We start from the raw sequence: 25,944 nt of genomic DNA, 5'->3' as shown, positions 1-25,944 counted from the left end.
TCCTGTAAAGATGCTGAGTCATGGTCACACAGGAGTCTGATTGGTTCAGTTCTGTAAAGATGCTGAGTCACAGTTAGGAGTCTTATTGGGAACCCTCATCAAACGTGTCTGATGAATTTATATCTCTCATTGATCAGCATCTTAAAGCAGATTTCCCAGCATGCACTTCTCAGAGTGAGGACTCAGTTGTTGTAGTTTGAACTAAATATTTCTGATGGAAACTTGTGTCTTTATCATATGTTAAATTGTGGTTGTTTTGTTGGTGCTTTGGTTGATGTAAATCATGATGAAGACCAGTATCAGCTTCAGTCCTGACCCCCAAGCTTTACTAAACAGGACAGTTTTAAGCCTGATCTTAAAGGTAGAGAGGGGGTCTGCCTCCCGAACCCACACTGGGAGCTGGTTCCACAGGAGAGGAGCCTGATAGCTGAAGGCTCTGCCCCCATTCTGCTCTTACAAACTCTGGGAACAACAAGTTGACCTGCATTTAGAGAGCGAAGTGTCCTATTGGGAAAATAGGGAACTCTAAGCTCTTTAAGGTACGATGGTGCCTGACCATTAATGGCTTTGTAGGTGAGGAGGAGGATTTTAAATTCTATCCTGGAGCCAATGCAGAGAGGCTAACACAGGAGAGATGTGATCTCATTTCCTAGTTCCTGTCAGTACTCGTGCTGCCGCATTTTAGATCAATTGGAGGCTTTTTACTAAATTTTTGGGACATCCTGACAATAAAGAGTTACAGTAGTCCAGTCTTGAAGTAACAAATGCATGAACTAGCTTTTCAGCATCCTTTAGACACAGAATGGGTCTGATTTTTGCAATATTGCGCAGGTGGAAGAAGGCTGTCCTAGAGACTTGCTTTATATGTGAAGTAAAGGACAAGTCCTGGTCAAAAATGACACCAAGGTTTCTGACTGTAGCACTGGAGGCCAAGGTGATGTCATCCAGAGTCAGTATATTATCACATAGTGTATCTCTGAGGTGTTTTGGGCCAATTACAATAACTTCAGTTTTGTCTGAATTTAAGAGTAAGAAATTACTGGTCATCCAGGTTTTTATGTCCTTAAGACACACCTGAAGCTTGGCTACCTGGTTAGTCTCACCTGGCTTCATGGATAAGTACAGCTGGGTGTCATCTGCGTAACAATGGAAATTTATCTGGTGCCTCCTAATAATGTTGACATACAGCGTCCACCACAGTCCCCTGACATTTCACCATGGCAATAATAATAACATTAATAATAATAATGCTCCAATACTGTAGCTTTGATCTGTGAGGACTTTGTTTTGTTTGGACACAAACACAAACACAGTTGATGTAAAAGATGTACAGGATTCATCCATCCATCAGACACCACTTCTCCTCTGAGGATCACTGGGGGGGCTGGAGCCACACCAGCTGAGGGGCGAGGGGCTGGTTACACCTGGACAGGTCACCAGCCAATCATAGGACTGACATAAACAACCGTTCACACCTAGATGGAATTTTAGAGTCAACTGCATGAGTTTGGTATGTGGGAGGAAACACACACACACACACACACACACACACAGATCAGGCTGAATGAATGTAAACCAGGGGGTGGGGGTGGGGGAGGCACAGGTCCCCTTTATTTTAATGAAAAATCAGGAAAAGCACCACATCATCCAGAAGGAGCAGAACAGAGAAAAGAGGATGACCACAGACTGACACTGAGCTGATGAAGAGGGTCCTCTTCATCACACTAATCAGCTGGAACATCAGAATATTAACAACAAAACAACACTATGGCACAAAATAAACAGCACTGTCAAACATCCTGGATCCAAGAGGGTCCATCAGGACCACCTCAGTCCTCTGCAGACCACCCTTCATGTTGCTGAGATATGGCACAGGTATTGGTGGGCCTGAGGTGATCCATTTTACCACAGGGACCCAGAAGCTATCATTTAACCAACAGTGAGGAGCTTTCCACCTGTGTTACAGCAGAGAAACTGTCATGAAGCAGACATCTGTGTTCAATCAGTCCCTCTGACCTCCCACACATGCAGTGACAGGTCTGAATAAACCCGTGAAACATGCAGCAGGCACAGGGCAGGAAACAGGACATGTGTCTTTTTAGCTGAGCTCTCAGTCCTAATAAATCAAAGACCATGATCTGTGCACATGCTTTGTCTGAGCCGGTTCTCTAATGGGACCTTGTCGTCATGGATACACAGTTGTTCACAAACACTACAGGACCCTCTGACTCCAGCTGTTCCTTCACAGAACAGGCTCATGTCGGCTGTCTGACAGATGAGGGAGGGGTTGGCATGTCTGTGATGTCACCTCAGTTCAGTAAACATCTGGACACAGACACAGGTATGACAGGTAAAGATCCATGAGGTGACGAGGCTCTGACAGGAAGTGAAACAACCTGCGCTGCAAATGTCTTGTAGCTAATAATATTAACTCTGAGAGACTGTCCAGTAACAACTGAGCCCACAGGTCGTCTGTCAGCAGGTTATTATGACCCACAGTTAGATTTTGTTGCTAGGCAACATCTAGTGGTCGTAGTAATGATGACAGGAGCAAAGGGAAAAGTGCGGTGACGTAGTTTATAGAGCGACAAAGTCCACATCAGGAGGAGGTTGGGGTGAATGGATGAATATGACTCAGGAGAGCCGTGTTTGATTCCCATGTGAAAGCAGCAGTTTATGTTGTTTCTATTATCCATGACTGTTCATTGTTATTATTGTAACCATGACAACAGAGATCGTCTAATGTTGAGGAAGTACTTATTTTAACCCAAATCACCATGTTTTCCTAAACCTGACCAAGACATGACTGTTATCATAGTAACCATGGGGACAAATGCAGATACGCCGCTCTCATTACAGTCTGTGTGATTATTATTGTAACCATGACAACCGAGGTCCATTACCCCTGCTGCTGTAGGGGTGCAATTTTAGGGGACACTGAGGGTCGAATCAGAGGGCTGATGGTTGAACAGTTTGGGGGACTGGTTAGGGGACTGATTTGGGGACTGGTTGGGGGACTGGTTGGGGGATTAGTTGGGGGACTGGTTGGACTCTGCTACTCCAGCCACAGCTTCAGTATGTTTACATGCAGTCAAGACTCCAGGTTCCATAGGTAATCAGGGAACACCTGTACATGCTGCAGGACCAGGTGTGGCTGTTTCCTCAGTTCCCTCAGAGACTCAGTGTGAACAGAAGCTGTGGTGACGCTGCAGTCCTCTAGTACCAGCAGTACTAACATGTCTAACTATAATGGGATAATGTTTTCTATCCAGGTGCCAGGTGAGCCTGGTCACATGACTGTGATCTGGTCAAAAATCACTTCATGCTGCTTTAACTCAGACATTAGCTGTTTCTTAAAGCCACTGATCTACTGATCTCTGAACAGATTTAAATCCTCCTCACGTCCTGAGAGCAGTGACATGACAGGAGTGATACTGAGGCTAGGCAAGAAGTAGAGGAGCAGAAAGACAAAGAGGAAGAAGAAGAATAAGAAGAAGAGGAGGAGGAGGAGGAGGAGGAGGGAGACGAAGAGGAAGAAGAAGAAGAAGAAGAAGAGGAGGAGGAGGAGGGAGACGAAGAGGAAGAAGAAGAAGAAGAAGAGGAGGAGGGAGACGAAGAGGAAGAAGAAGAAGAAGAGGAGGAGGGAGACGAAGAGGAAGAAAAAGAAGAAGAGGAGGAGGGGGAGATGAAGAGGAACAAGAAGAAGAAGAGGAGCAGGACGGAGACGAAGAAGAAGAAGAAGAAGAAGAAGAAGAAGACGAAGAAGAAGAAGAGGAGGGAGACGAAGAGAAAGAAGAAGATGAGGAGGAGGGAGACGAAGAGGAAGACAAAGAGGAAGAAGAGGAAGAAGAAGAAGAACGGGAGGAGGAGGAGGGAGACAGGAAGAAGACAAAGAAGAAGAGGAGGAGGAGGGAGACAAAGAGGAAGAAGAAAAGGGAGGGGAAGAAGGAGAAGAAGAAGAGGAGGAAGAGATGAAGAGGAAGAAGAAAAGGAAGAAGAAGAAGAAGAGGAGGAGGAGGAGGAGGGGGAAGGGGGGGATGAAGAAGACGAAGAAGAAGAGGAATAAGAAGAGGTCACACAGGAGTGTCAGGGAAGGCTCAGTCAGTTCTAGCTAAGGCCTTGGTCTCAGGGATCTTGGGATGCGGGCGTACATCTTGCTGGCGGGAATCCTCTCAGCCTCCTGGACAGTGGGTCACATGACCATCACGTGGTTAGTACGTTCTTGGACAGTCACAGACTGTCCAAGAACAGAGGTTCAGGGGATCCTCAGCGGGATCTGACTCAGGTGAGCACAGGTGAGCACAGGTGAGCACAGCAGGAACCAGAGGACAGCTTGTCTGACATCTGAGCTCAGTCTGGATCAAAGGTCACATGGAGATCACGGTGTGTAAACTGGGAGGACTTCAGGGGTGTGTGTGCGTGTGTTGGGTCCATTCAGTTTCATGTCTCAGGTATAACAGTCGGTTCAGTTTAACTTTATTTGTGGCTACATGATGTAATCAACCTGCAGCCTCATGATTGGTTGCTGCCAAAGTTCAAAGGTCACTCTGCTGGCGATGACTGTCAGTGCTGTGGGCACTCGCTCCAGCCCTTCTCCAATCAAATCAAACAGCTCATGAAGTAGCATCAGTCAGTAGCATCTGGTTAATGGTAAGAAAACCTGCTGTTCATCTGATCACAATGTGTAAACATGACGTGAAGCTCCATGACCTGAGCTTCACACTGACTCTGAAGGCGGGAGGAGACGATGAACTGACCCCAGTCTGCTGTGGGCCCCCCCCCCCCCGGTGTTACGAGGTGTCTGGGTGGTCCTCTGCAGGTTCAGCTGGTTCTTGGGGTCTGTACATGAAGGTGAGGAGGAAAAGAGCCACATCATAAGAGCACCAATAGGCTGTGTGTGAGGTCACCGCCGACCAATAGCGGCTCTCCACCAGGCCCTCCCGCAGCTCGAAGTCGATGCGTCTCTCCAGCTCCACTGCAACAGATGGACAGATCACCATCAACTGGACTGACAGTCTCACTCTGACCCCCCACCACATCAGGCACCAGCCATTACAAACTCTTTATTTCAATATCATCATACAACATTAATTAAAACCATGATTCATTGGTAATCTGGTCTGGAGAAGTCTGCACCAAAAAGGACCGTGGAAGTCCACATAAATCCACATGAGGCCCCTCACAGAAACACGTAGAAACATAAAAACAGAGACCCTCAGGACCCTGCTCCATCACTACACACCCCCAGAACTACAACCACTGGAGACCAGTAAGGTCTGCATACTGTTAGGCAGGTTGTCCCTTTGTTTTATACCAAAAAACATAAAAACTAAAAATGTTAAAACCTAAAAATATGAAAAGGAGTTTTTCAGTTTTTATTTTCAGAATAAAAAAAAACAAACAAGAAACCATCCACCTCTGGTGTCTGCACTTTTTTTTTTTTTTCCTTGTTGAATTGAAGAATAAAGAGGGTAGTCAGGTGACAGGGAAGTAAAAGTAAATATCTAAAAATAAAAGCCAAGAAATGAAGTTAGAATAGCCATTCTATAAAGTGTAACATGATGCAAGCACAAACAGACAGTGTGTTTATTCCATGTTTATTTCATTGCTGTTTTTCTGTTTCTGTTTTAAATCAAACGAGCTGAATCTTCACTGTCCTTTTCTCTTCTTTTCTAATGTCTCCAGTATTTGTGTTTCCTGTGTTTCCTTCACCTCCTGTGTGGTTACCTGACCCCTCCCTAGTGTGTCATTGTCCCCCCTCCCTCAGAGTATTTGGTCTCAGTGTTCCTTCATCTTGTTCCCATAGTGACAGCGGTCCAGCCTTTTCTCCTACATGTGTGTTTTCCCAGTGACCCAGTGCTTGACCACTTCCTGTTTCTTGACCCTGCCTTTAGTCATGGACTGTCTTTCTGTGTCCCGGACCTTTTCCTGAATGAAGGCCTGTTTATTGACCACTGAGTGTCTGTGCTGTGTTTGATTCCATGTCTGTGTTCAGTCATAACATTCACTAACGCTTAGCTTCCTTTACGTTACTCTCTGAAGTGAAACCACGCTCACTTCTGTGTTTATGTGTTTTGTTGATTCAAGTTTCATTTTAGTGAACACATCATGACAACAGCAACAAAAGAAACCGTTTGGACTTCAGTCCAGATTGGAAGAATGACGACAGACAACTGATGTGGGCTTTTGAAACTTCGCTTGAGGGTGCTGCTTAGGGCTCAGGGCTGTTAGTCTGAAACACAGACTGTAAATAAAGATGGGCGGAGCCTCTATGACATCACCCTCAGGTTTCTGTGGCTCAGAGTGAGCTGCTCCACTGTCGCCATCTTGGCAGTGCCTGACTCCACCCCTAACTCCCTGCTAATCCCAATATGGTCAAAGAGGTGGGGCGTGTATGTAGGTGAGACTGTGGTGAATACACTCACTCACCTGTCACTCAAAGAGGCCACGCCCTCAATTCTCCATAACTTCAGTCCTTAATGAAATGTAAACAGGTGAGTTCTATAAAATTCATCCCGTACAGTTGTCATGAAGGAGGAAATAGGCTCTAGAGACCAGAACAGTTTTTGTACCAGGCTGTAAACATGTTTATTTCTGCTGTAAAGTTGGACAATTGAACATGGGAGTCTATGGGGACTGACCCACTGTTGGAGCCAGACTCTAGTGGTCATTAGAGGAACTGCAGCTTTTAGCTCTTCACTGTTGGTTCAAAGATCCTCTTTACCAGGGATAATCAACTACATTTGTCAAAGGGCCAGAATTTTTCTCAGCAGACACTGTGGGGGCCAGACTTTAAAATAAAATGAAATAAAATGTACATTTTGGCCTAATTAATGTATTGTTGTTTTGATATTTTAATTTTCTGACAAAATTGTTGGCATTTTTTGGCCTTTATCAGTCAGGCTCCTATCACCTATACTGCAGTCAGCCACCAGAGGTGATAGAGATATTTTGCCTTGATATTTGTCAGGCCGTCATGTCCTTCACTGGCTTCAACGCTAATACGCAGTTTCATGATTGGTGGAAAACACGTGCAGGAAAAAGGCCTTTATAATTGATTTCATGCAGGTAAAATGGCGCTCTCGAAGTGCATGAAAGGAAAAGTTGATGCGGAAAACCGCCTCTTTAATGATGATTGGACTGATAAGTATGTATTCATCATGCCAACTTTTAGAAATGCGATACCTGTATGCCTCATTTGCAATGAAACTGTCGCTGTTGCAAAAGAATACAATCTGTGGTGTCAACACAACACAAAGCATACAAGTTTCAAGGAGTCATATCCTGAGCAGTCAGAGGCCCGTCAAAGAAAAATTGCCATGCCAGAGGAATTATTAATCGAGCTTTAACTGAACAAGAGAGGTTAACGAGTGCATCTCTGCAAGCTACCTGGGTGCTCTCCAAGCATAACAGGCCATTTACCGACACTGAGGTATTTAAGGAGTGCATGGTCACTGTTCTGGAGGAACAAGTCTATGGACAGAATTATTGCGTCTGTTAAACAGATATCTCTGTCTGCTCCAACTGTCGCACGTCGTGTCCACGTCTGGGCAGAGGATGTTGGGATCTTGATGGGATCAAGAAAGCCAAACACATATCTCTGGCTATTGATGAGTCCACTGACAATACTGACATTTCCCAGTTGTGCGTTTCTGTCCGATATTTTGATGGCAAACATTTCAGATAGACATTTTTTCCTATTTGAACAAACTCAATCTACAACTACAAGGGACAGAAAAGTCCGTGGTGGATATGGTGGAAAAACATGATGCCTTTGGGAACAAACTTGATCTGTTCCACGCAGATTTGTTGTCAGGGAGGCTGCTGCACTTCACAGTGGGGGACAGCAACATCACGAAGAAGATGAAGAAATTCATCACACAATTTAAGGAGAACTTCTCAGCCAGATTCAATGACTTTGTTATTTCCAGGGATGTTATTGGATTTGTGTGTGACCCATTCACTATCAACCCAGGTGGAGAATTCTCCGGTAATGCGAGGGAGGTGATACAGTTGGACGAGGCAGCTATTGAAAGTGAGCTGGTTGAAATCCAGGCCGCCAGTGACATGAAGGCTGCTCTCCATGGAGCTGAAAGCTTGAGCACTTTGTGGGTGTCTTGTCCCCAAGACTATTTCTCCCACTAACCAAGTGTGAATATTTTAGCCTTGTGATTTCACATAATGTGAAATCATTAACGTTTGATTTGATGTGCTGGGCAACACTTCTGACCTGTGTTTTTTTCTGTTATCGCGCAAGGTTAGTATTTACCATCCTTTTTTAAGTGATGTTTTTCTTCTGCTGTTTGTTATTGAGGGCATGTGAAAAATGACGTTAAATAAGAACAGCACATAAAACAATAAATGTTAAATGACTGCGACGGGTTTGTCCTCATTCTTGAATGTAAACAGACTACGACAGTCATAAAAGGTGGGGATGTGTTTCAGCTTCACCTGTTGTAGGCTACTACTGTTCAGTGCACAACCAGAAGCAAGCTGCGGAAAGCACATGAGGGAGGTAGGCCTACCTGTAGCGCTTACTCCTGGTTGAAAACTCGCTGATAAGCGCCGACAGATTGATTCTGGAATGGATCAAATGGTAAATCATTTCTGCTAAAGTCATTTCCATCTCAATTGTTTTTGGGTTGCTTTAAGAGTGGGGATTTTTTGTTTTTAAAAATATACCATAAGTACCACAAGATTTTTTTTTATTTTTTTTTTCCTCCTCGCAATTCCAGAATTCAATCATGGGGCGGATTGGAAGCTTCGGCCGCCAGTTGACGATCACTGCTCTAATGGGTCTGACCCCACAGCAGGTGAGTCCACCTGGGTCTCTGACCAAAGCACAGTACTCACATGAGGTGCTGTCCATGACGGCTGAGGTGGACTGGGACATGGCGGGCTCCACCTCCCTCCTCTCCTCCTCTGTTTGTTTGTCCTTCACCTCACTGTCCATCACTCCTTCCTCTCCTGACGCAGTGTTTTCCACCTCAGAGGCTCCACCCTCACAGTCTGACGGCTCCTCCTCCACTCCACCCACCTGGCTGCTGGAACGCGAGAAGCGGGAAAACAGGATTCCTCCTATTCCCTTCCCAAGACTCGCAGCACCTGAGGGGAAGAAAGATCCAGGGATCAGGTCAGACCTGGATCCAGACTGAGCTCCACACTGTCCTGAGGACTGCTGGAGCGTAGCCTGTTGTACCTGTAACCACACCTACCAGTGATGTCACGGCGTACTGACATAACCTGGAGTACACTTCGACATCACTGCAGCAAGGTCAGAACTGCCGGGAGTTGTACAGGGGTCATGTGAACCAATGTTTGAATTTTAATAGAAGTGAGAGCTCCGCTTCTTCCACCATGTCCTCCTGCCCCTGGATCTGCCCTCCACACAGCCCTGACCCTCATTGTGTGCTCACCCATGATGCTGGCCTTGCCCAGGCTGGTAATAGACTCTCCGTAGTGCCGTCGGGTCTGGGGTGGGGAGGTGCAGGGGCTCGGAATGCTCTCAGAGTCTGAGATGGACGCTGTCTCCTTTGGGGGGTTGAGCAGCGTTGGTCGGATCTGATTGTACGGTGTCGGGCTGGTGGTGTTGTACCTGCACATCACATCAGATCAGGCTCAGGTCACTGACTGTAGTTGTCCTCCTGTCCCCAGCTGTCAGCTCATTAAACACTGTAGCTGATAGTTCTGCTGGTTTATAGCAGCTCATTGTAGCAGTGCTCTTATTGTAAACTGTTCAGAGGAACAAAGTCAGACAACATCACAGTCTCTGCTGCTCTGCTAAACTCACAAGAGATAAAACCACGCACTTACCAGTGGATCTGAACGGGTGCAATGTTACTGTAGTGTTTTAGGATGAGAGGCTCCAACCTGTACGCCTGAAAGACAAACGCATGTTGAGGGCTGAACTCTCAGCATGTGGTTTACCTCTCATTATTCTGTAGTGTAACATTATAAGAGCAACAATGAGATATATAACATCCATATGTGATACAAAGTGACTCGTAGTGGGGACAGTGACTCGCCACAGGGTCTGTGGGGTGGAATATGTTGAAGAGGCGTTTGCAGATAGTTGTGGGGAGGATGTGGTCCTGCACCCCATTGTTTCCGGGACGGATCCCTCTCAGTGCCAGGAACACAGCCAGAGGAGAACCCATGCAGAAGAAGTTCTCCACCTGCCACACAGAGAGCAGGTGGATTCAACATGAGAGAAGGTCTGTAGTTTAAATCAGAAGGTCTGTAGTTAGAATCAGAAGGTCTGTAGTTTAAATCAGAAGGTCTGTAGTTAGAATCAGAAGGTCTGTAGTTTAAATCAGAAGGTCTGTCGTTAGAATCAGAAGGTCTGTAGTTTAAAACATAAGGTCTGTACTTTAAATCAAAAGGTCTGTAATTAGAATCAGAAGGTCTGTAGTTGGAATCAGAAGGTCTGTGGGTTAAATCAGAAGGCCTGTAGTTTAAACCAGAAGGTCTGTAGTTTAAATCAGAAGGTCTGTAGTTTCAACCAGAAATTCTGTAGTTAGAAATCAGAAGGTCTGTCGTTAGAATCAGAAGGTCTGTAGTTTAAATCAGAAGGCCTGTACTTTAAATCAGAAGGTCTATAGTTTAAATCAGGTCTGTAGTTTCAACCAGAAGGTCTGTAGTTTAAATCAGGTCTGTAGTTTCAACCAGAAAGTCTGTAGTTAGAAATCAGAAGGTCTGTCGTTAGAATCAGAAGGTCTGTAGTTTAAACCAGAAGGTCTGTACTTTAAATCAGAAGGTCTGTAGTTTAAATCAGAAGGTCTGTAGTTAGAAATCAGAAGGTCTGTAGTTAGAATCAGAAGGTCTGTAGTTTAAATCAGAAGGTCTGTAGTTAGAATCAGAAGGTCTGTAGTTTAAATCAGAAGGTCTGTAGTTAGAAATCAGAAGGTCTGTAGTTAGAATCAGAAGGTCTGTAGTTTAAATCGGAAGGTCTGCAGTTTCAACCAGAAAGTCTGTAGTCTAAATCAGAAGGTCAGTAGCTAGAAATCAGAAGGTCTGTAGTTTAAATCAGAAGGTCTGCAGTTTCATATCTATTCTGCATGGTGAGCAGAAAATGCTGGTGATACAGTAGAATCCTACTCGTCAGCATTACCTTGAATTTCAAGGCAGGTACTGCGACACAAGATGAGGTCTGCAGACCCTGGAACTGATCCTCCAGGTCCCTCAGCCTGTTGGGATCATACACAGAGATTAAAATTACTAACCACTAAGAGTAAATAAGAAACAATTTGATCAAGATGTTACTTTACAATCCAGAACAGAGATTTAGTTGGTAATATATGCAACTCCCTGCAACCATCGAGATTTAGAAATCTTGGTGACCATAGGCAGTGGAGCAGTTCTGTTGTTACTAACATAGAAGAGAGATTGAATACATTCAAACATAGTGGAATACAGAGTTGTTGTGTCAGCCGCGTGGTTCATCTCAGTCTCACCTTATCTCAGGTCTAATGATCATCAGTTATTGTTCAGCACAAACCTTGCATGTCAGGTCATTCCTCAGTCGCCTTTACACTATGCTTCATCATGTCGCACAAACCCAGTCTGACTGGGACCTAATCCCTTGGTTGTAATAATAGGTGATTTGTTTTGTTTTGCCAAAAACATAGTCTAACGTTTGATACCATGGAGATAAGTTACGAAAGGAGAGAGAAAAAAAAGAAACTGAGGTACGAAAATGGCACCAATAAAGACTGTCTGGATTACTTGGTGAACAAGTTTATTTTCTTTTAAATAATAGATGTCATGATTTCCTGAACCATTCAGTCCTGCAGTGCAAAGAGATGAGATGTTGGCTGCTGCTGTAGCTGTTTCTTTGGCCTGCAAGGATGATATGGAGAGGATGGTTGGTATTATCCAAGATTACAGAGCATGTGTCTCCACAACAGTCCTGAGTGAGTCCAGAATCCTACAGTCACAGACCCCATGTGCACCATCTCAATGTCCTTCCCTCGAACGCTGATTGACTGAAGGGTGGGACTAGACCAAAGTCAATGACCATCTCCTTGGTCTTGGAGGTTCAGAAGGAGGCAGTTCTTGTGGCTCCAGTCACTGAAGGCCATCGTCAGATCCCTGTACTCTGCTTCTTGCCTATTCCTGATACACACCACAACAACTGTGTCATCTGAGTATTTCTGGATCTGGAGTTGTATTTAAAGTCTGTCGTATACCGGGTGAACAGGACTGGAGCCAGAACAGTCCCCTGTGGAGCCCCAGTGTCTCTCACCACTGTCCCTGAGACACAGTTACCAGCCTGACGTACTGTGGTCGTCTTGTGAGGTAATCCACAATCCAGGACGTGAAGGAGGGATCCACCCCCATCCCTTGCAGCTTGTCTTTGAGAATGGGGGGTAGATGGTGTTAAATGCACTTGAAAAATCAAAGAACATGTAACCACCTGATTCATCCAAGTAAGAATGGGCCCAATGGAGCGTGTAGAGGACAGCATCATCCACTCCAATATGTTCCTGTAACAAACTGTAGGGGATCTAGTGCTGTCCAACCTGTGGCCTCGGTAGGTGTAGAAGCGGCCGCTCCAGGGTCTTCATGATGTGTGATGAGAGGGCCACGTCTATAGTCATTTATCTCAGCCAGACATCCTACTTAAGGTACCAGAACAAGACATGATGTTTTCCACAGGACCAGGACCCTCCCTGTTTGCAGACGTGAGTTGAAGATACTCTGGAGAGGCTCAGCCCGCTGAGCTGCACAGACCATCGGACACACACCATCCAGGCCGGCTGCCTTTCCAGGACATAGCCTCTTGAGCTCCGCCCTCACCTCATCCACTGTAAGGGACAGAAGACTTGATCCCAGTGTGGAGGAATTTGCAGCTGCAGTGTCAGGGTTGCAGCAGCGTGAAGGAGATGTTGTAGGAGAAGCTGCAGGTGAAGCAGTGGGAGAGAGAACAGGTGAGGCTGTGTCACACCTGTTGTAGAACAGGTTGAACTCATTGGCCCCCACATCACCTGATGTTACCTGGCTGTTCCTCTCTTTATAAGCCTGTGATGGTCCTCATCCTCTTCCACACCTTTCTGGTGTTGTTGTGCTGCAGCTTTCTCTCTACTTTCCCCTTTTCATCCTCCTTCACCTGCTTTAATCTCCTTTTCACACACCTACGCTTCTCCCTGTTCAACCCTGAAGGCCTCCTGTTTCTGGTTGAGGAGGGTCTTGATGTTACTGGTGATCCAGAGTCTGTTGTTAGGGAAGCATTGGACAGTTCTTGTTGGTATTACAGTGTCCATACAGAACTGAATGTAATCCATGGTGCAGTCAACCATTCTAGGATCAGTGTCCCTGCTGTTTTCATCTTCCTGCGGCTCAAACAGTACACTCCAATCCGTGCACTCAAAACAGTCCCGACACCCATTCAGCTGGGTGTCATTGAACAAGTGGAGCAACCTGCAGACTGGGTAAATTCATCACTTGTGTTATAAAAATGCCAAAAATCTTAATGAGAATATAAAAAGAGAGCTAGAAAAGCTCCAAGAGAAAGGGCTGAACAGAAAAAATGAAAGGGTGTTACTAAAATCATCTTTGTGGGAGACAAACTCACAGGAGAAAGTGGGGGGACCAGATCAATCAAAAGTCCAGGACATACTGGACATGACTGCCCCTACAGACAAAAAAGGAGTCCTGCGAGCCATGGGGATGATCAGCTTCCTGAAAAAGTTCATTCCTTAACTTTCTGCAAAAACTTTTTGCCTCAGAGAATTGCTACAATACAACAAAGTGTTTAAATAGACAGCAAGACATGAGAAAGAATGGAAAAACTGTAACAGCCTCTAACAATTCACTGTGAAGACTGAAGATGGACAAGTGATCAGGAGAAACAGGAAGAGTCTGGTGAAGATTCAGGAGATTGTGGAGGAAGAGAGGGTCAATGAGACCAAGGAAACTACCTGACAGACTCATAGAGCAGTGATAAGCTGTTGGCACGTTTAAAAGAAAAACGTTTTATATGTATGAAGTTATGAGTGCACTGTAGGTAACCTTATATCGAACAGGTATTTTCATTGCACCTCATGTTGTTCAAGAAAGTTTTCACTCAGAAAGTGAAAGTACTGCTCAGATATAAAGTTGTGAAAGTACATGTTAACCTATCTAGGAGAGAGGATGAAATGATGGTGGTTTGTGATGTGTTGCCAGTAGGTGGCAGTCTGACATATGTTACCACAAGAAAGGAGAGAGGAAAAAAAAGAAACTGAGGTATGAAGATGGCACCAGTCTGAAGACTGTCTGGATTACTCAATGAAAGAGTTTGTTTTCTTTTAAAAAACATTACCGTGGTCATACCATCCTTCAATATATCTGTAAATATACGTACATACAGATACACATGAAGTCAACACCATCCTCATTTTTAATGTGTAGTGTAACTTCCTTAGCAGTGACTGTCTGCAGACTGAGACCCTCAGCAGACTCTCTGGATCCTCCCTGGTGATGCTCTACACAGCTTCACTGCAGCTCCGCAGCTCTTCTTGCTGTGGGGTCTCTGTCTTTAGTCCAGTCTTCAGCAGGTGGACTGACACCAGGTGAATGACTCTTTGGTTGCTTTGTTGGTATGTTAAGGATCGTTGTCCTGCTGTAGACCTATGTGTTCATCCTGCTGCTTCTGTCAGCAGTGAAATCATCAGTAAACACCAGTGAGTCACTGGAGCCAGACATTGTGTACATCTTCTTGTGTGTCTTTGTGAACAGCAGCCTGGTCTTCTGGTGAATCCTCCAGGTTCCGGTCATGACACTGGTTCCAGGTTGTTGACATGGAAACACGTTGCCTGCGTCCTGGAGAGCGTTCTTGATTTGCTGTGTAACCACATGAACGCTTTTCGGATCCTCCACAGGACTCGTGCTCCTTGTGCCTCGGGGCGGCGACAGTCAGCGCCAGAGGCAGCATGTTTTCAGGTTGTTCATCCATCCCATTCTTGTGAACTCAGTAACGCCTTGAAGGAATTTCTTCAAATCTGGTACAAACATTCACTTGGACTCAAGGATGAACTGACCAGAATCTGGTGGTCAAAGGTCAAAGGTCATTGTGACCTCACAAAGCACTTTTTAGCCTTTACTCAAGACTTCACACAGCAATTATCACAGAATTTGACACAGTTGATATTTGATATAACTCTGGGATGTATCCCGGAACTAGGCTAAGTGGCGGAGGGAGAGAACCACGAGGCGGTGATTCTAGTTTAAAATGAGAATCTGAGATTTTGTTGAGCCTCTTTATTCACCTACACAGTCAACTGTTCACTCCTCGTGTTGAGAGACGACACTCTCACCTCTCAGCTGCCGGAGTCCAGTTACTTCTGAACCTCTAAACCTCAGGCCTCGTGTGTCAACGAGCTCCTCTGTGTTCACACAGCTCTGTCTGTACTGATCTAGATCCTGACTGTTCTGAGGCTTTAACTGGAGGTGAACTTCGTCCAGTCCAAGTTCTGAAAACTGCTCAATCTTACCTCTGCTTTCTATCAGTCACTGAAACCTGTTCCAGAATAATACCCCGTGCAGTACCTGAGGTGTGTGAGCCTCAGCTGCTCCTGAAGGTGGCGCTCCTCGTCACTCGGCCAGCGCACCCTCGTCTCCTCTGGGTCTGGTGCTTCTTGGTGATGGAAGCGAACGGGGTCCCAGCCCGTCATAATATCGAAGGTGATGACGCAGCCCAGCGAGTGCGACACTATCGACACTTTCCCGTTCTTCTCAAAGTCTGGATTCCGTGAGCAGAACAGTGAGTAGAGACGATTCAGCTCCAGAGTCAGACCCCTGGTGATCTACTCACACACACAGACATGCAACAACACACTTACATGTTTGATGACTGTTACTTCATAGCCATAATTCAGAGCCACAGCCATGTTGGATTACAACATTAGTCATGACGGAGTTGATTCAGAGTCATGAGACTGATGCTCCCAAACCAGCAGCAGCAGCTGAGAGGGGTCAGAGCGAGGCTTAAAACTGTAGTGGACAGTGTCAGACTCACCTCGTCTCTGTACAGGGGGCTGGTGTAGTACATGATGTCCATGGCGCTGCTGTTCAGCATGTCTCTGAGACCTCGCACTTTATCTGGAGTGATGGAGTCCACCGTGTCTGCAGCAGAACACATGCAACACAGCTGAAGAAGTTCAGACCTCACATGACCTCACTCTGTTTCCCACAATCCTCCGCTTCTCAGCCTGCTGCTTGAACTCTATTTATTAATGTACTGTATTGTATTGTATAGTGACAGTATCATTGGTGACCTGGTGACCGGCCCAGACCATTTAGTAAAACTTTGTATTCAGCTCTGTATGTGACTGGAAACCAGTCAAAGACCTGAACTGGACTAATGTGCTCCCTGTTCTTTCAGTCAGGACCCTGAACAACTGGAGCTGCCTTATGGTCTGGTTTGGTGAACCAGTGGTGATGATGGACTCTGGAGGATGTGAAGACATGAAGAACTTTCTGGTGAGATACAGTCTCTGACCACAGCTGGGTGTTTGAGATGCACATTTAGTTACAGCTTTGATGTGGACACTGAAACGACTGAGACGGTCTGGTCTACAGAGAATTTTCTCTGTTCTGTTTTGCTGTTCCTGCCCTTACTGTTGTGTCACAAAGCACCGCTCCTGTTGCCCAGCAACCTTGACAACTTCTTTTCACCTGAACTTGAGGTTTTAAGGTCCTGGGTTTAACAGTTGTACCATTAGTATTGAACTGAGCTGAAACAAAATACTGACATTTAACAGTGTGATCCTCAGACTGTCTGTGCTGGTTGATGACAGATTGTTTTCATTACTGGAGCAATGAATCTTGGGATATGCTGGACCATGAAGGATCAATAAAGTATCTGTCTATCTATCTATCTATCTATCTATCTATCTATCCGTCCCTTTGGATCCTTCGTGGTCCAGGAAAAGCAGGACTCCACTGTGACGCAGTCATTCTTCAGCCTCTGAACGTTGACACCCTGATCTGGGACTCAGCCACTGACTGACATCTGTCCTCACATCTGATCTCAAAGCAGCCTTCTGTGAATGTTTCCAGTCAAATTGTTGTTTATGTGGTAACCATGGCTACTGTGTCATTAGGTCTGTCTTTACCTGAATGAGCTGCAGCTGTTAAAGGGGGACAGGTGGGTCAGGTTGTGCTGAGGTGTAGCCTACCTCCATCCAGAGCCAGCTTAGACCTCCACTCCACAGGGAGGAACTCCACATGCTCTGTGGTGCGGTCAGAGAAGTGCTTCTCCTCCATCTTCCTGGCAGCGTCTCTCATCCTGTGTACCAGACAGAACAGTTACTGCAACACCAGCTCTGCCTCCACTCAGCTCTATGTTCCCACCAGAAACCTGCGTATCTCACATGCTGGTGTTCCTGATGATGCGGCCTTGGTCCATCTTCTGGCCGATGCCGTGCACAACGAAAACAATGTGTGTGGTTTCAGGCGGGGTGTCCTCAGGTGCTGCCTCCTCAACGTAGCCCCGATGGAGACGTGTGCCGCTGCTGGAGGCTGAGGACACCAGAGAGGGAGCATCATTACCCAGCATGCAGTCTGCTGACGGCCGCCAGACTGAAGCAGCCAGACTTCACCTGTTTCTGAAACCGTCTACATCAGCAAGAAAACCACGTAGCAGTGCAGATGACCCTGACATTCAGATGGTCACAGTGCACGGAGCAACCCCTCAGAGCTGCTGTGTAACGGCTCAGTTCTGTGTTGTCCTGCATTAATGAATAAAGGGTCAGTTCACCCAAATGACACAACCACAGATTTTCCCTCCTCCCTGTGACCCTCTGTCTCCGCTAACCCTCACCCCATGACATTTAATAACATTTTTCCTGACGATCTCACATCAGCTGCCGTGGGTGCTGAGGAGATGGTGAGTGAGGATGAGGGTGAGGATGAAGGCAGCAGTTTGTGAACTGAGCCTTTAGACTCAGCTGTTGGACCTGCAGTGGTGAAACACCTGAGTGTAAAGACAGAATATTGAAGCTCCATATCTTACTCTTCTTCTGTGTTTTATCTGAAGTGTTGCTCTTCTTCAGAAGATATATTTGTGGTTTTAAGAACCAAAAACCATCTCAGTGTAGTTTTACATCTCCTCTCTGGAGCTCTAGTAACAACAGGTCAGTCAGCCAATCAGAAGAGAGGCTCTGAGCCTCTTCTGATTGGCTGACTGTTTTCTGAGTGATCCAATAAAAATATAGCAGATTTCAGGTAAACACTCAAATAAACCAAATCATGCAAGGTTGGATGGTGGGTCCAAGTGGGCGGGGCTTGGGGCATGGCTGAAAGCGGTGATTGTTTGTTGTGACATCACAAAGTTGCAGAAGGCCCGGCGGCTGGTTTTAAGGCTCAGTTTCTGAATACAGGCTGTGTGCATTTCTCTGTGGACTGAGGCTTTGATACTTTCACAGTATTAATATAGAACCTAGACCTGCTTTATGATCACAAACACATGGACATCTACCTTTAGACTGTATGGACCTTTAAACAGAATCCAGTAGAACTAATGTGTGAAGAATGTGAAATATTTTCCTGTAAAGTGGAACGTGTTGAATCCTCCTTTAATAATGTATCAGACTGTGTGAAACACTTCCTCCTCTGCTCTGCAGCTGAAGCTCTTTGTCAGAGTCTGTGATGAACTCTCCAGGTGTTACACGTCCCACGTACCTTTAGAGAAGCCCAGTTTCTGTGTGACAGTGCGAGCGATCTTGGAGGTGGTGGCGTCGCTGTACAAGTAAACCTCGTCCACACTGTGCCAGTCCACATGACTCCTGCTCAGCTTCAGACTGTGGATGGCTGGGAGACAGTCACACTGTGATTAACAGTGACACACTTCAGATGGCACAGTTATTTCACCGTGTGTGTGTGTGTGTGTGTAACCTTCAGTTCACTACAGTCCATTCACAAAAGTCATAATTCAGACTGTACACACACTCAGCTAGAATAACATCACCTGACTTGATTAGTGGCTTTACCTTGAATGGTTACACACACACACACACACACACACACACACACACACACACACACAAAGACCTCTCTCTTCCATCCCTTACCATCCTTGCAGTCCACTGTGGTGGTCACTGCCTCCATCTCGTAGGTGTCCCTCATCTGTTGCCCCCGGAAACGAGCGAGGTGCTCCAGCTCGATGAGGTCACTCTCGTCCTCCTCCAGGGGCAGCCACGTCCCATCAATGAACCACTGACCCCTCATCACAGGAATACGGTCTTGTTCTGAGGGACATTTAACACCAAGGAGGAGGAGGTGAACACAGTGACTCCACTCTGCTGATATAAGTGTTGTACTGACAAAAGTAGCAGGAACAATAATAATGGCAGTGATACCATGTGACAGTTTGGCTGTAGATAACAAACTGCACACCACATTTACTGAGAGTCTGCTGCTGTAAGACAATCACCAGTGACTGATGTGTCATCATGGCCTCTGATTAATATGTGGTTTATTTCATGTTTATTTAATCTGTGGTTTATTTAATGTGATCGATCAGTGGTTTAAATCACCATGAACATGGAAACAGCTTCTCCTCCTGCTTCACTGCTTCCAGTCTGTGAGTGTGTTGTGAAACTATTAAATGATGAAGTGTTTGAGTTTTTGTCCATCAGCTGTAGGTGACGTGTCCACATGAGGACCTGCAGCCTCAGGAGAACCTGAGGTAGTGACCAGGCGTGTGATCACGTGTTGTGTATCTTTGTATAATAATGACTGTCTAGTGGGGTTTGTGGCAATGTTACTGGTAACAGTCCAGACAGAGTGGTGGTACTGGTTCAGCTACATGTTTGTGACAACTGTAGCAGGTCTACCAGTGCAGGACCAGGTCTGGTTCTATCAGTGGAGCTGGTGTTAGCAGCAGGTGCTAACGGTGCTAAAACAGTGATGAAGATCATTAACAACATGAATCGTTGCTCACGGTTCCAGTAAACGGGGTAGCACTCCTTCTCTCGGATATCCACCTCGTAGAGCCCCCCTCTGACACATACTGCCTCCACGCTGATGCTGATGTCGTCCGGGTCTTTGGTCTCCTCTCCGCCCCGCTGCCCTGACGGCTCCGCCCGGACACTACCGCTGTCAGCGGCCCCGCTCTCCTGCGGGACATCGCCGGACCTGGCAGCCTCTTTCCCTTCGGCCTCGGCGGGATCTACGGGGCGTTTGACCTTGTCGGGGCTTTGCTCGCAGAATCTCCGATAGACGATCTCGATTTTTAGAGAGTCGTGTCCGACGAACGGCTTCCACGTCCGCTTGTCCTCTTTGTAAAACCACCGGACCTCCTCAGGTCCCAGCTCCGTGACGATGTCCCCGCGGTGCCGTGAACTGTTGGACCTTATGCGCTTTTTGGTTGTGACGTTCCCGTCACTTTCGGTGTAGTTTGGCTCGATGTCCAGATACGATGAGCCCGAGTATTCCTCCCCAGCCAGGCCCAGCATCATGCCATCCTGGGGCAGCAGCGGCAGGTGTCTGTCCAAGCCGGACTGCACCGGGTCCGGGTCTCCAGAAGCACTGTCGTCGTAGCCGGACACAAACACGTCGTTGGCCATGTCCCACTCGCTGCTGCTGACTGAGTTGTTCTCCGAGCTCTGCTGGCGGACAGTCGCTTTCTCCGTCATGGTGCTCACGGTCCGTGATGCCCCCACCGTCAGACTGTTACACCGGATTAACGGCTTCTTCTTCCACAGCTGCTAACATCTGTAAGCCGAACTGTTACGACATCCCCTGTTTTCCTTAACATTATAGCTACAGATGAAACACAACAGTCCAGACCATTTAAACGGCAAGTGAAGCGGCTGCATCCCCGCCTGGACACACCGCGGTCCTCGGTTTTCGTGATGACTGCTGGGATGATCAATGAACGGTACTAGCTAGGATGCAATCTCAGCTGCCCCCTGCTGTCAAGTCAACTTCCTGTTAAAAAATTCAAAATAAAATCCATATCCACATGCAAGAACCATGGTGAATTTTAAACGTATTACAATACAATACAGAGCACACATATAAGAGGAATATATATTGTATGAAAATACAACTGTCACGCAGGTTTTCATTGTATTTTTCAGAGCACAGCAATATGACCACTCTTTCAAACTGACGTCAACGGAGGGGCTTTTATTTTGAAGTTGGCCGTATAAGCGGATTTCCTCTGAATGTCGCCGCAGCTTGACTCATTTGCTTCTTCGCGTTAAAAGATCCTGCCTGAATTCAGTCAGTAAAATGGTTCAGACCAACATGTTCTTCTGAAGCGGCTCTTCAGTTATTTAGAGGATAAAATAAAAACGTTAAATATCTTAAATAAGCCCAGTGTTAGTTGTGTACTTGTACCTTTTAGGCCACCGTAGTTGTATTTGCGGATTCGTGTTATGGCCGCCATGAAGACAGTTTACCAGGATAGTTTTTAATAAACCGCTCTCTCTCGGACACAGATGATGTGAAATGGCAGCCGTCTTCCTGGTGACCCTGTATGAGTACTCCCCACTGTTTTACATTAGCGTGGTTTCTTTGTGTTTCCTTGTCACCGCTGCCATGGTGCTCGGCTGGTAAGTGACAGTTAGCCTAGTTAGCTTAGCCTCAGTCCTGACAGCAGCAGCCTGACGCTTTAAACTCGTGCATTAAACTGCGTTTCTTCACTGTTTTATCATAAAAACCCCATAAGGTCACAGCAGCACCAGAACCAGTCAGGGATCTGTCACATGGATCAATGTGCTGAGTCATCTGTCAAACATAAGACATTTTTTTATTACTCTCTGCTCATTACTAACTACTTTCATGTTCAAACACAAGGCAGTTTAATGCTAAATAACTTCATGCTGTGAACTGTGATCACTGCACACAGCAGCAGATCTAACGAGATGGATCATTTTTGTTTTATTTTGGTATCAGTCCCATGGACAAGAATATAACCCGACTGTATCGATTGATACTATATGGATCGATCAGAGGTCACCTCTGATCGATTGTTGACCTCCTGGAAGGTTCAGTCATGACAGTTCGCCCTCTCACTTGAATGAGTCTGGTGTAAAAGTGCAAGTGTCTGAGGTCCACACCTGATCAGTGGGTGTGGTGTGAGTGATGAAGAACACCTATACTCTTCGCTTCGTCTCTGTCCCTCAGGTTTGGCTTCGATGTCCCTGTGATTCTTCGCAGCTCTGATGAGACAGAGTCCGTCCTACCAACCCCTGAGAAGCAAATGGTCCAGGTGACCAATCCCTTCGCCCTGGAGCTGGGCGGTGGAGCAGCGTCTGTCACAGGTGAGCACGCTCATCCTCAGTAACAGAGGGGTAGAGTCACAGTGTAAATGATCAGTACAGTGTGAAACCACTGTGACAGTCACTATGACATCACTGGACGTGTTTGTGTGATCACATGACCAATGAACCAGCTGAACAGCAGTGAATAATAATATCCATGTTTACCCTCCTCTGTGACTGAGCAGGTGGTGTATCACTGAGGTCCTGCTGTCTGGAGCCCTGTGTGCTCAGCTGTTTCTGGGGCTGTGACGTCATCGCCTTGCAGGGGGCGCTGCGGGCTCACCAGCTCGGCCCGAGGCTCAGGACCCCCCAGGACTTCCAGGAGGCCCTGCACCTGCACTACTTCCACTACCAGAGCTTCCAGTATCCTTCACATCTTCCCCACCCCCTGCACTGTAACAACAGTAACAGGCAGCCTTGTCATGTGTTGCTCATTTGTTCGGCTGACATTCATTGTTCCTGAAGCAGTTCCTTGGTTATCCTCTTTGACCCCGTCCCCTCAGCGTCAGCAGTGATGACAGTGAGGAACGCTACACACAGATTCCTGCTGAGCGGGGGATCAGAGATTTTGGACGGTTGCCAAGGGAACGCTACCCCCTGGTGGCTGTGCTGACGCTGGCAGAGCCAGAGGCCAGAGACACGTACAATATCGTGAGTCCAGCTCAGTCAGACAGGCTCCTCCCAGTCAAGTGTCAATCATCTTCATCAGCAGCTTGATGATGACCACACTCGCACCAGACTGAAACTACGTCCCAGCTCCCTCACTGTCTGTGCTCTCCTCAGGAGAGGGGGGGCTGAACACTCCAGGAAGTCACCGTTGTCTCTCCTCTTTCAGGTGTGCAGTGTGACAGTGATCCATGTTCCTGATGACACGTACAGCCTCTCCGCACGGCTCCTCTTCCAGTATCTTCTCACCTCCCAGGGCAGCACCTTCGAGTTAAAGGTAGGTGTGTGTGCTCAGGGGGAGGGGAGAGGGGGGTCTAGCCAAGTGACTGCTCACCTGTCATGGGTGGTGGTTTTGGAGGGATCTCATGTTGCCTGCTGGCCTTCATACAACAGTCACAGACCCACATCACACTGGAGGCTGTAGTGGCTCCTGTTCATACTGATTAGTTCCTGTCAGTGGTGGGTAACCAGGTCCGGTTGTAGATATGAGGCCTCTGTCTGATTGGACCCCTCTGAGTCTTACACTCCCCAGGACTGTGGATGTCCCCCTCCTCTCACCTGTTGGCTTCAGGCTGCTGTGAAGATCTGAGCTCTGTTAGTACGTCATTAATGAAGGGTTGTTAGCCTGTCCACTCAGTGGAGACTCATTAACCAATCATAAAGGTTTCTAACAGAGTTCAGTGTTTACATGACGCCGTCAGATTCACATGAAGGGGTGAATACCTGAAGCCTTGGTTGGTTCCAGCCCGGTTCATCCTGTCACACACTCACCGTCTGTTCACACACACCCTGTCTGTCTCAGTTTGATCCACACAACACACTGAGCAGGAGTTTCTCAGTGTAAAGGTCAGACCTTTGACACAGGCTGCAGAACCTCAACGATCCAGCAGCCTGACAGGGGACAGGAAGCACTCTTCTCCTTCACTGTCAGAATGTGTCTGACCCAGCAGCCTCTGGTGGGGGATATGGTCACATGGTCACATGTTCCTGTAGTTTAGAGACAGATCTAAACCTGCAGCAGAGGTGGATCCTACATTTCCCGCCTTTTCATTAGACTCTAAACTGTGTGATGTAGGTCTGTTCCAATATCTGAGCCTGACCTGAGGTAACCTTGATGACATCACAAAGACATCACAGTTCTGTTTGAGTTGTAATCATGTGTCACTGCTCTCTGTCTCCTGCAGCCTCTCTTCATGTCAGCTGACAGCAGGGGGGGCCCTTGGCCTCCTGACTCAGAGCAGAGCCCCTCGCCCAGTGAAGCCCCTGAGGAGGCCAGCAGGGCAGAGCAGGGTCCAGAGCTGGAGGAGGAGGAGAGCTGGGCAGAGGGGACAGGCAGAGACTGCGTGGTGTGTCAGAACGCCGCAGTGAACAGGGTGCTGCTGCCCTGCAGACACGCTTGTGTGTGTGACAGCTGCGTCTCACACTTCCAGCACTGCCCCATCTGCAGGGCCTTCATCCTGGAGTCCTTTGCCCTGACGCAGGGACCAGCTGCAGACCACTGACCCACACTGACCCCTGACATCAGCTCCCTGACTCCATCTGGATGGTGGACTGAGTTTACATTGGTCACACTGCAGCAGCAGCAAAAACAGAACCTGCACAATCACATTGACCCTGAACCAGAGCTGGCACTGAACAGGGACCTAAGACCTGTGCCAGCTGTTCCTGTGGTTCCAGTTCTGCAGAGACAAGCATGCACCACTTCATATAGTGTGGTTAGACTCAGTCCAACTCTGCTGCTCTGCTGGAGGCCTGAGGTACCTGTGGGGAGTTAAAGCTGACAGCTGATCAGTTTCAGAGCTGCAGTGAAGGATGTAGAGAACGTGTCTAGATTATTGATGTTGACTCTGTGTTAGTCTGAGGATTAGACCAGTTTAAGGAGCACACCACTGAAGGAGAACATGACCCTGACTGAAGGTGAATGTAAACTAAGACATGATGACATAATGTCCAGCAGAGGGCACCACCACACAGGAGACCAGGCTTGATGTGGGTCCTCAGACAGACTGCAGCTGTGTTTTGAGCTGAAGTGTGAGACTTGGAAGGTTTAAGTGGTTTGTGTGACGAACAGCTGACCCCTCCCACGATTCACCACTTCAAACTGTTCAGCTCTTGAAAGACATTTTTTCCTCTTCTCCCCTTTTAAAACAGTCAGCCTTTTAGAAAAATGAAATCCTGATGTTCAGACATCATTCAAACATTCAGCTTTTTGATTCACCACAGTTTCAGTTGTGTTTATTTCTGACAGTTGGACTTTATAATGTGCGTCTGTGGTTCTCACTCTAAACTGCAACTGCTCTTTACACAAAGGATTCACACTTTATCCCTCATGACTAACAAATCCAGACAAAGTTTACAGCTGTAGACAGATAGTGAAATAAAGTTTTATCCATTTGAAACGGTCAAATATTTTGGGTCCATTACAAACTGTGTTGGGACTAATCACACTGCGTCAGAGGACGTCTATAGAGGAAGACAGATAACATTAACACAGCCAACATCAGGAGAACGAAAGCAACAGTTGCTGATTTTATCCTGTTCTTATTTCCATCATGTCCAACTGTGATAAAACTCTGAATCAGCTGTGATCAGCTCCTGTCTGTATCATGATGTTCAGACAACATCACTGGATCACTGTGATACTGATGGAAACTTAAAATAGGGAGGATTCTGAATGAATGAATTCTGCTGTAGGGCTGTAAAGATTAGGTCAGCCTAACTGTTTATTACCGTGGTTAATGTGACTCACGTTAGGTTCTGTAGCATGTGTAGCAGTAACATGTTATGTGTCAGTTAAACATGGAGACAGTGACAGAGCTGCTCCTCAGATTTTTCAGCCTCTAAAGCCTTTTCACACCAAAGTTAGTGGATATTAAAAGGGTTTTCAAACACAAGTAAACCTAATAAAATAATGGCAATTGTCTCCTTTTACACTGACAGACCAGTTTCTGTTCAGAATGATGTCATCACATGACATCATAGAGCACACACAGACGCATGAGAGACAGAGTGAGCTGGGTTTCAT

The 25,944-nt window shown here is 46.7% G+C and overlaps 2 protein-coding genes across 2 annotated transcripts; one reads left to right on the top strand and one right to left on the bottom strand.

The window, feature by feature from the left end:
- Nucleotides 1-1,582: 1,582 nt before the first annotated feature.
- Nucleotides 1,583-21,030, bottom strand: ddhd1b (DDHD domain containing 1b). Its single transcript, XM_071478368.1, has 13 exons — nt 19,925-21,030; nt 19,053-19,229; nt 18,664-18,792; nt 17,355-17,502; nt 17,160-17,269; nt 15,998-16,104; nt 15,529-15,785; nt 11,111-11,186; nt 10,026-10,175; nt 9,814-9,878; nt 9,417-9,595; nt 8,854-9,105; nt 1,583-4,975 (listed from the first exon to the last, which is right to left on the bottom strand). Exons 1-13 carry the CDS (start codon nt 20,616-20,618, stop codon nt 4,791-4,793), a joined length of 2,529 nt encoding a protein of 842 aa, XP_071334469.1. The 5' UTR covers nt 20,619-21,030; the 3' UTR covers nt 1,583-4,790.
- Nucleotides 21,031-21,195: 165 nt separating this feature from the next.
- cgrrf1 (cell growth regulator with ring finger domain 1) lies at nt 21,196-25,850 on the top strand. The gene is made up of 6 exons (XM_071478392.1): nt 21,196-21,542; nt 22,117-22,253; nt 22,439-22,616; nt 22,757-22,904; nt 23,089-23,196; nt 24,104-25,850. The coding sequence occupies exons 1-6, from the start codon at nt 21,439-21,441 to the stop codon at nt 24,419-24,421; spliced, it is 993 nt and encodes a 330-aa protein (XP_071334493.1). The 5' UTR covers nt 21,196-21,438; the 3' UTR covers nt 24,422-25,850.
- The last annotated feature ends 94 nt before the right edge of the window (nt 25,851-25,944 follow it).

Source organism: Trachinotus anak, unplaced genomic scaffold (genome assembly GCF_046630095.1).
Source record: "Trachinotus anak isolate AG129_WGS33_773 ecotype Australia unplaced genomic scaffold, CSIRO_AGI_Tana_v1 ptg000005l, whole genome shotgun sequence".
In the NCBI taxonomy this organism is placed as follows: domain Eukaryota; kingdom Metazoa; phylum Chordata; class Actinopteri; order Carangiformes; family Carangidae; genus Trachinotus; species Trachinotus anak.
The sequence above is the reverse complement of the archived record's forward strand: the minus strand, read 5'-3'. Positions and strand labels throughout refer to the sequence as shown.

Coding starts and splice junctions, on each gene's coding strand:
- ddhd1b (XM_071478368.1), bottom strand. CDS start 20,618: ATGACGGAGAAAGCGACTGTCCGCCAGCAGAGCTCGGAGAACAACTCA. Junction 17,503..18,663: donor GAAACTGGGCTTCTCTAAAG/GTACGTGGGACG, acceptor TGGTGTCCTCAG/CCTCCAGCAGCGGCACACGT. Junction 10,176..11,110: donor TACCTGCCTTGAAATTCAAG/GTAATGCTGACG, acceptor TCTGTGTGGCAG/GTGGAGAACTTCTTCTGCAT.
- cgrrf1 (XM_071478392.1), top strand. CDS start 21,439: ATGGCAGCCGTCTTCCTGGTGACCCTGTATGAGTACTCCCCACTGTTT. Junction 22,254..22,438: donor TGGAGCAGCGTCTGTCACAG/GTGAGCACGCTC, acceptor GTGACTGAGCAG/GTGGTGTATCACTGAGGTCC. Junction 23,197..24,103: donor GCAGCACCTTCGAGTTAAAG/GTAGGTGTGTGT, acceptor TGTCTCCTGCAG/CCTCTCTTCATGTCAGCTGA.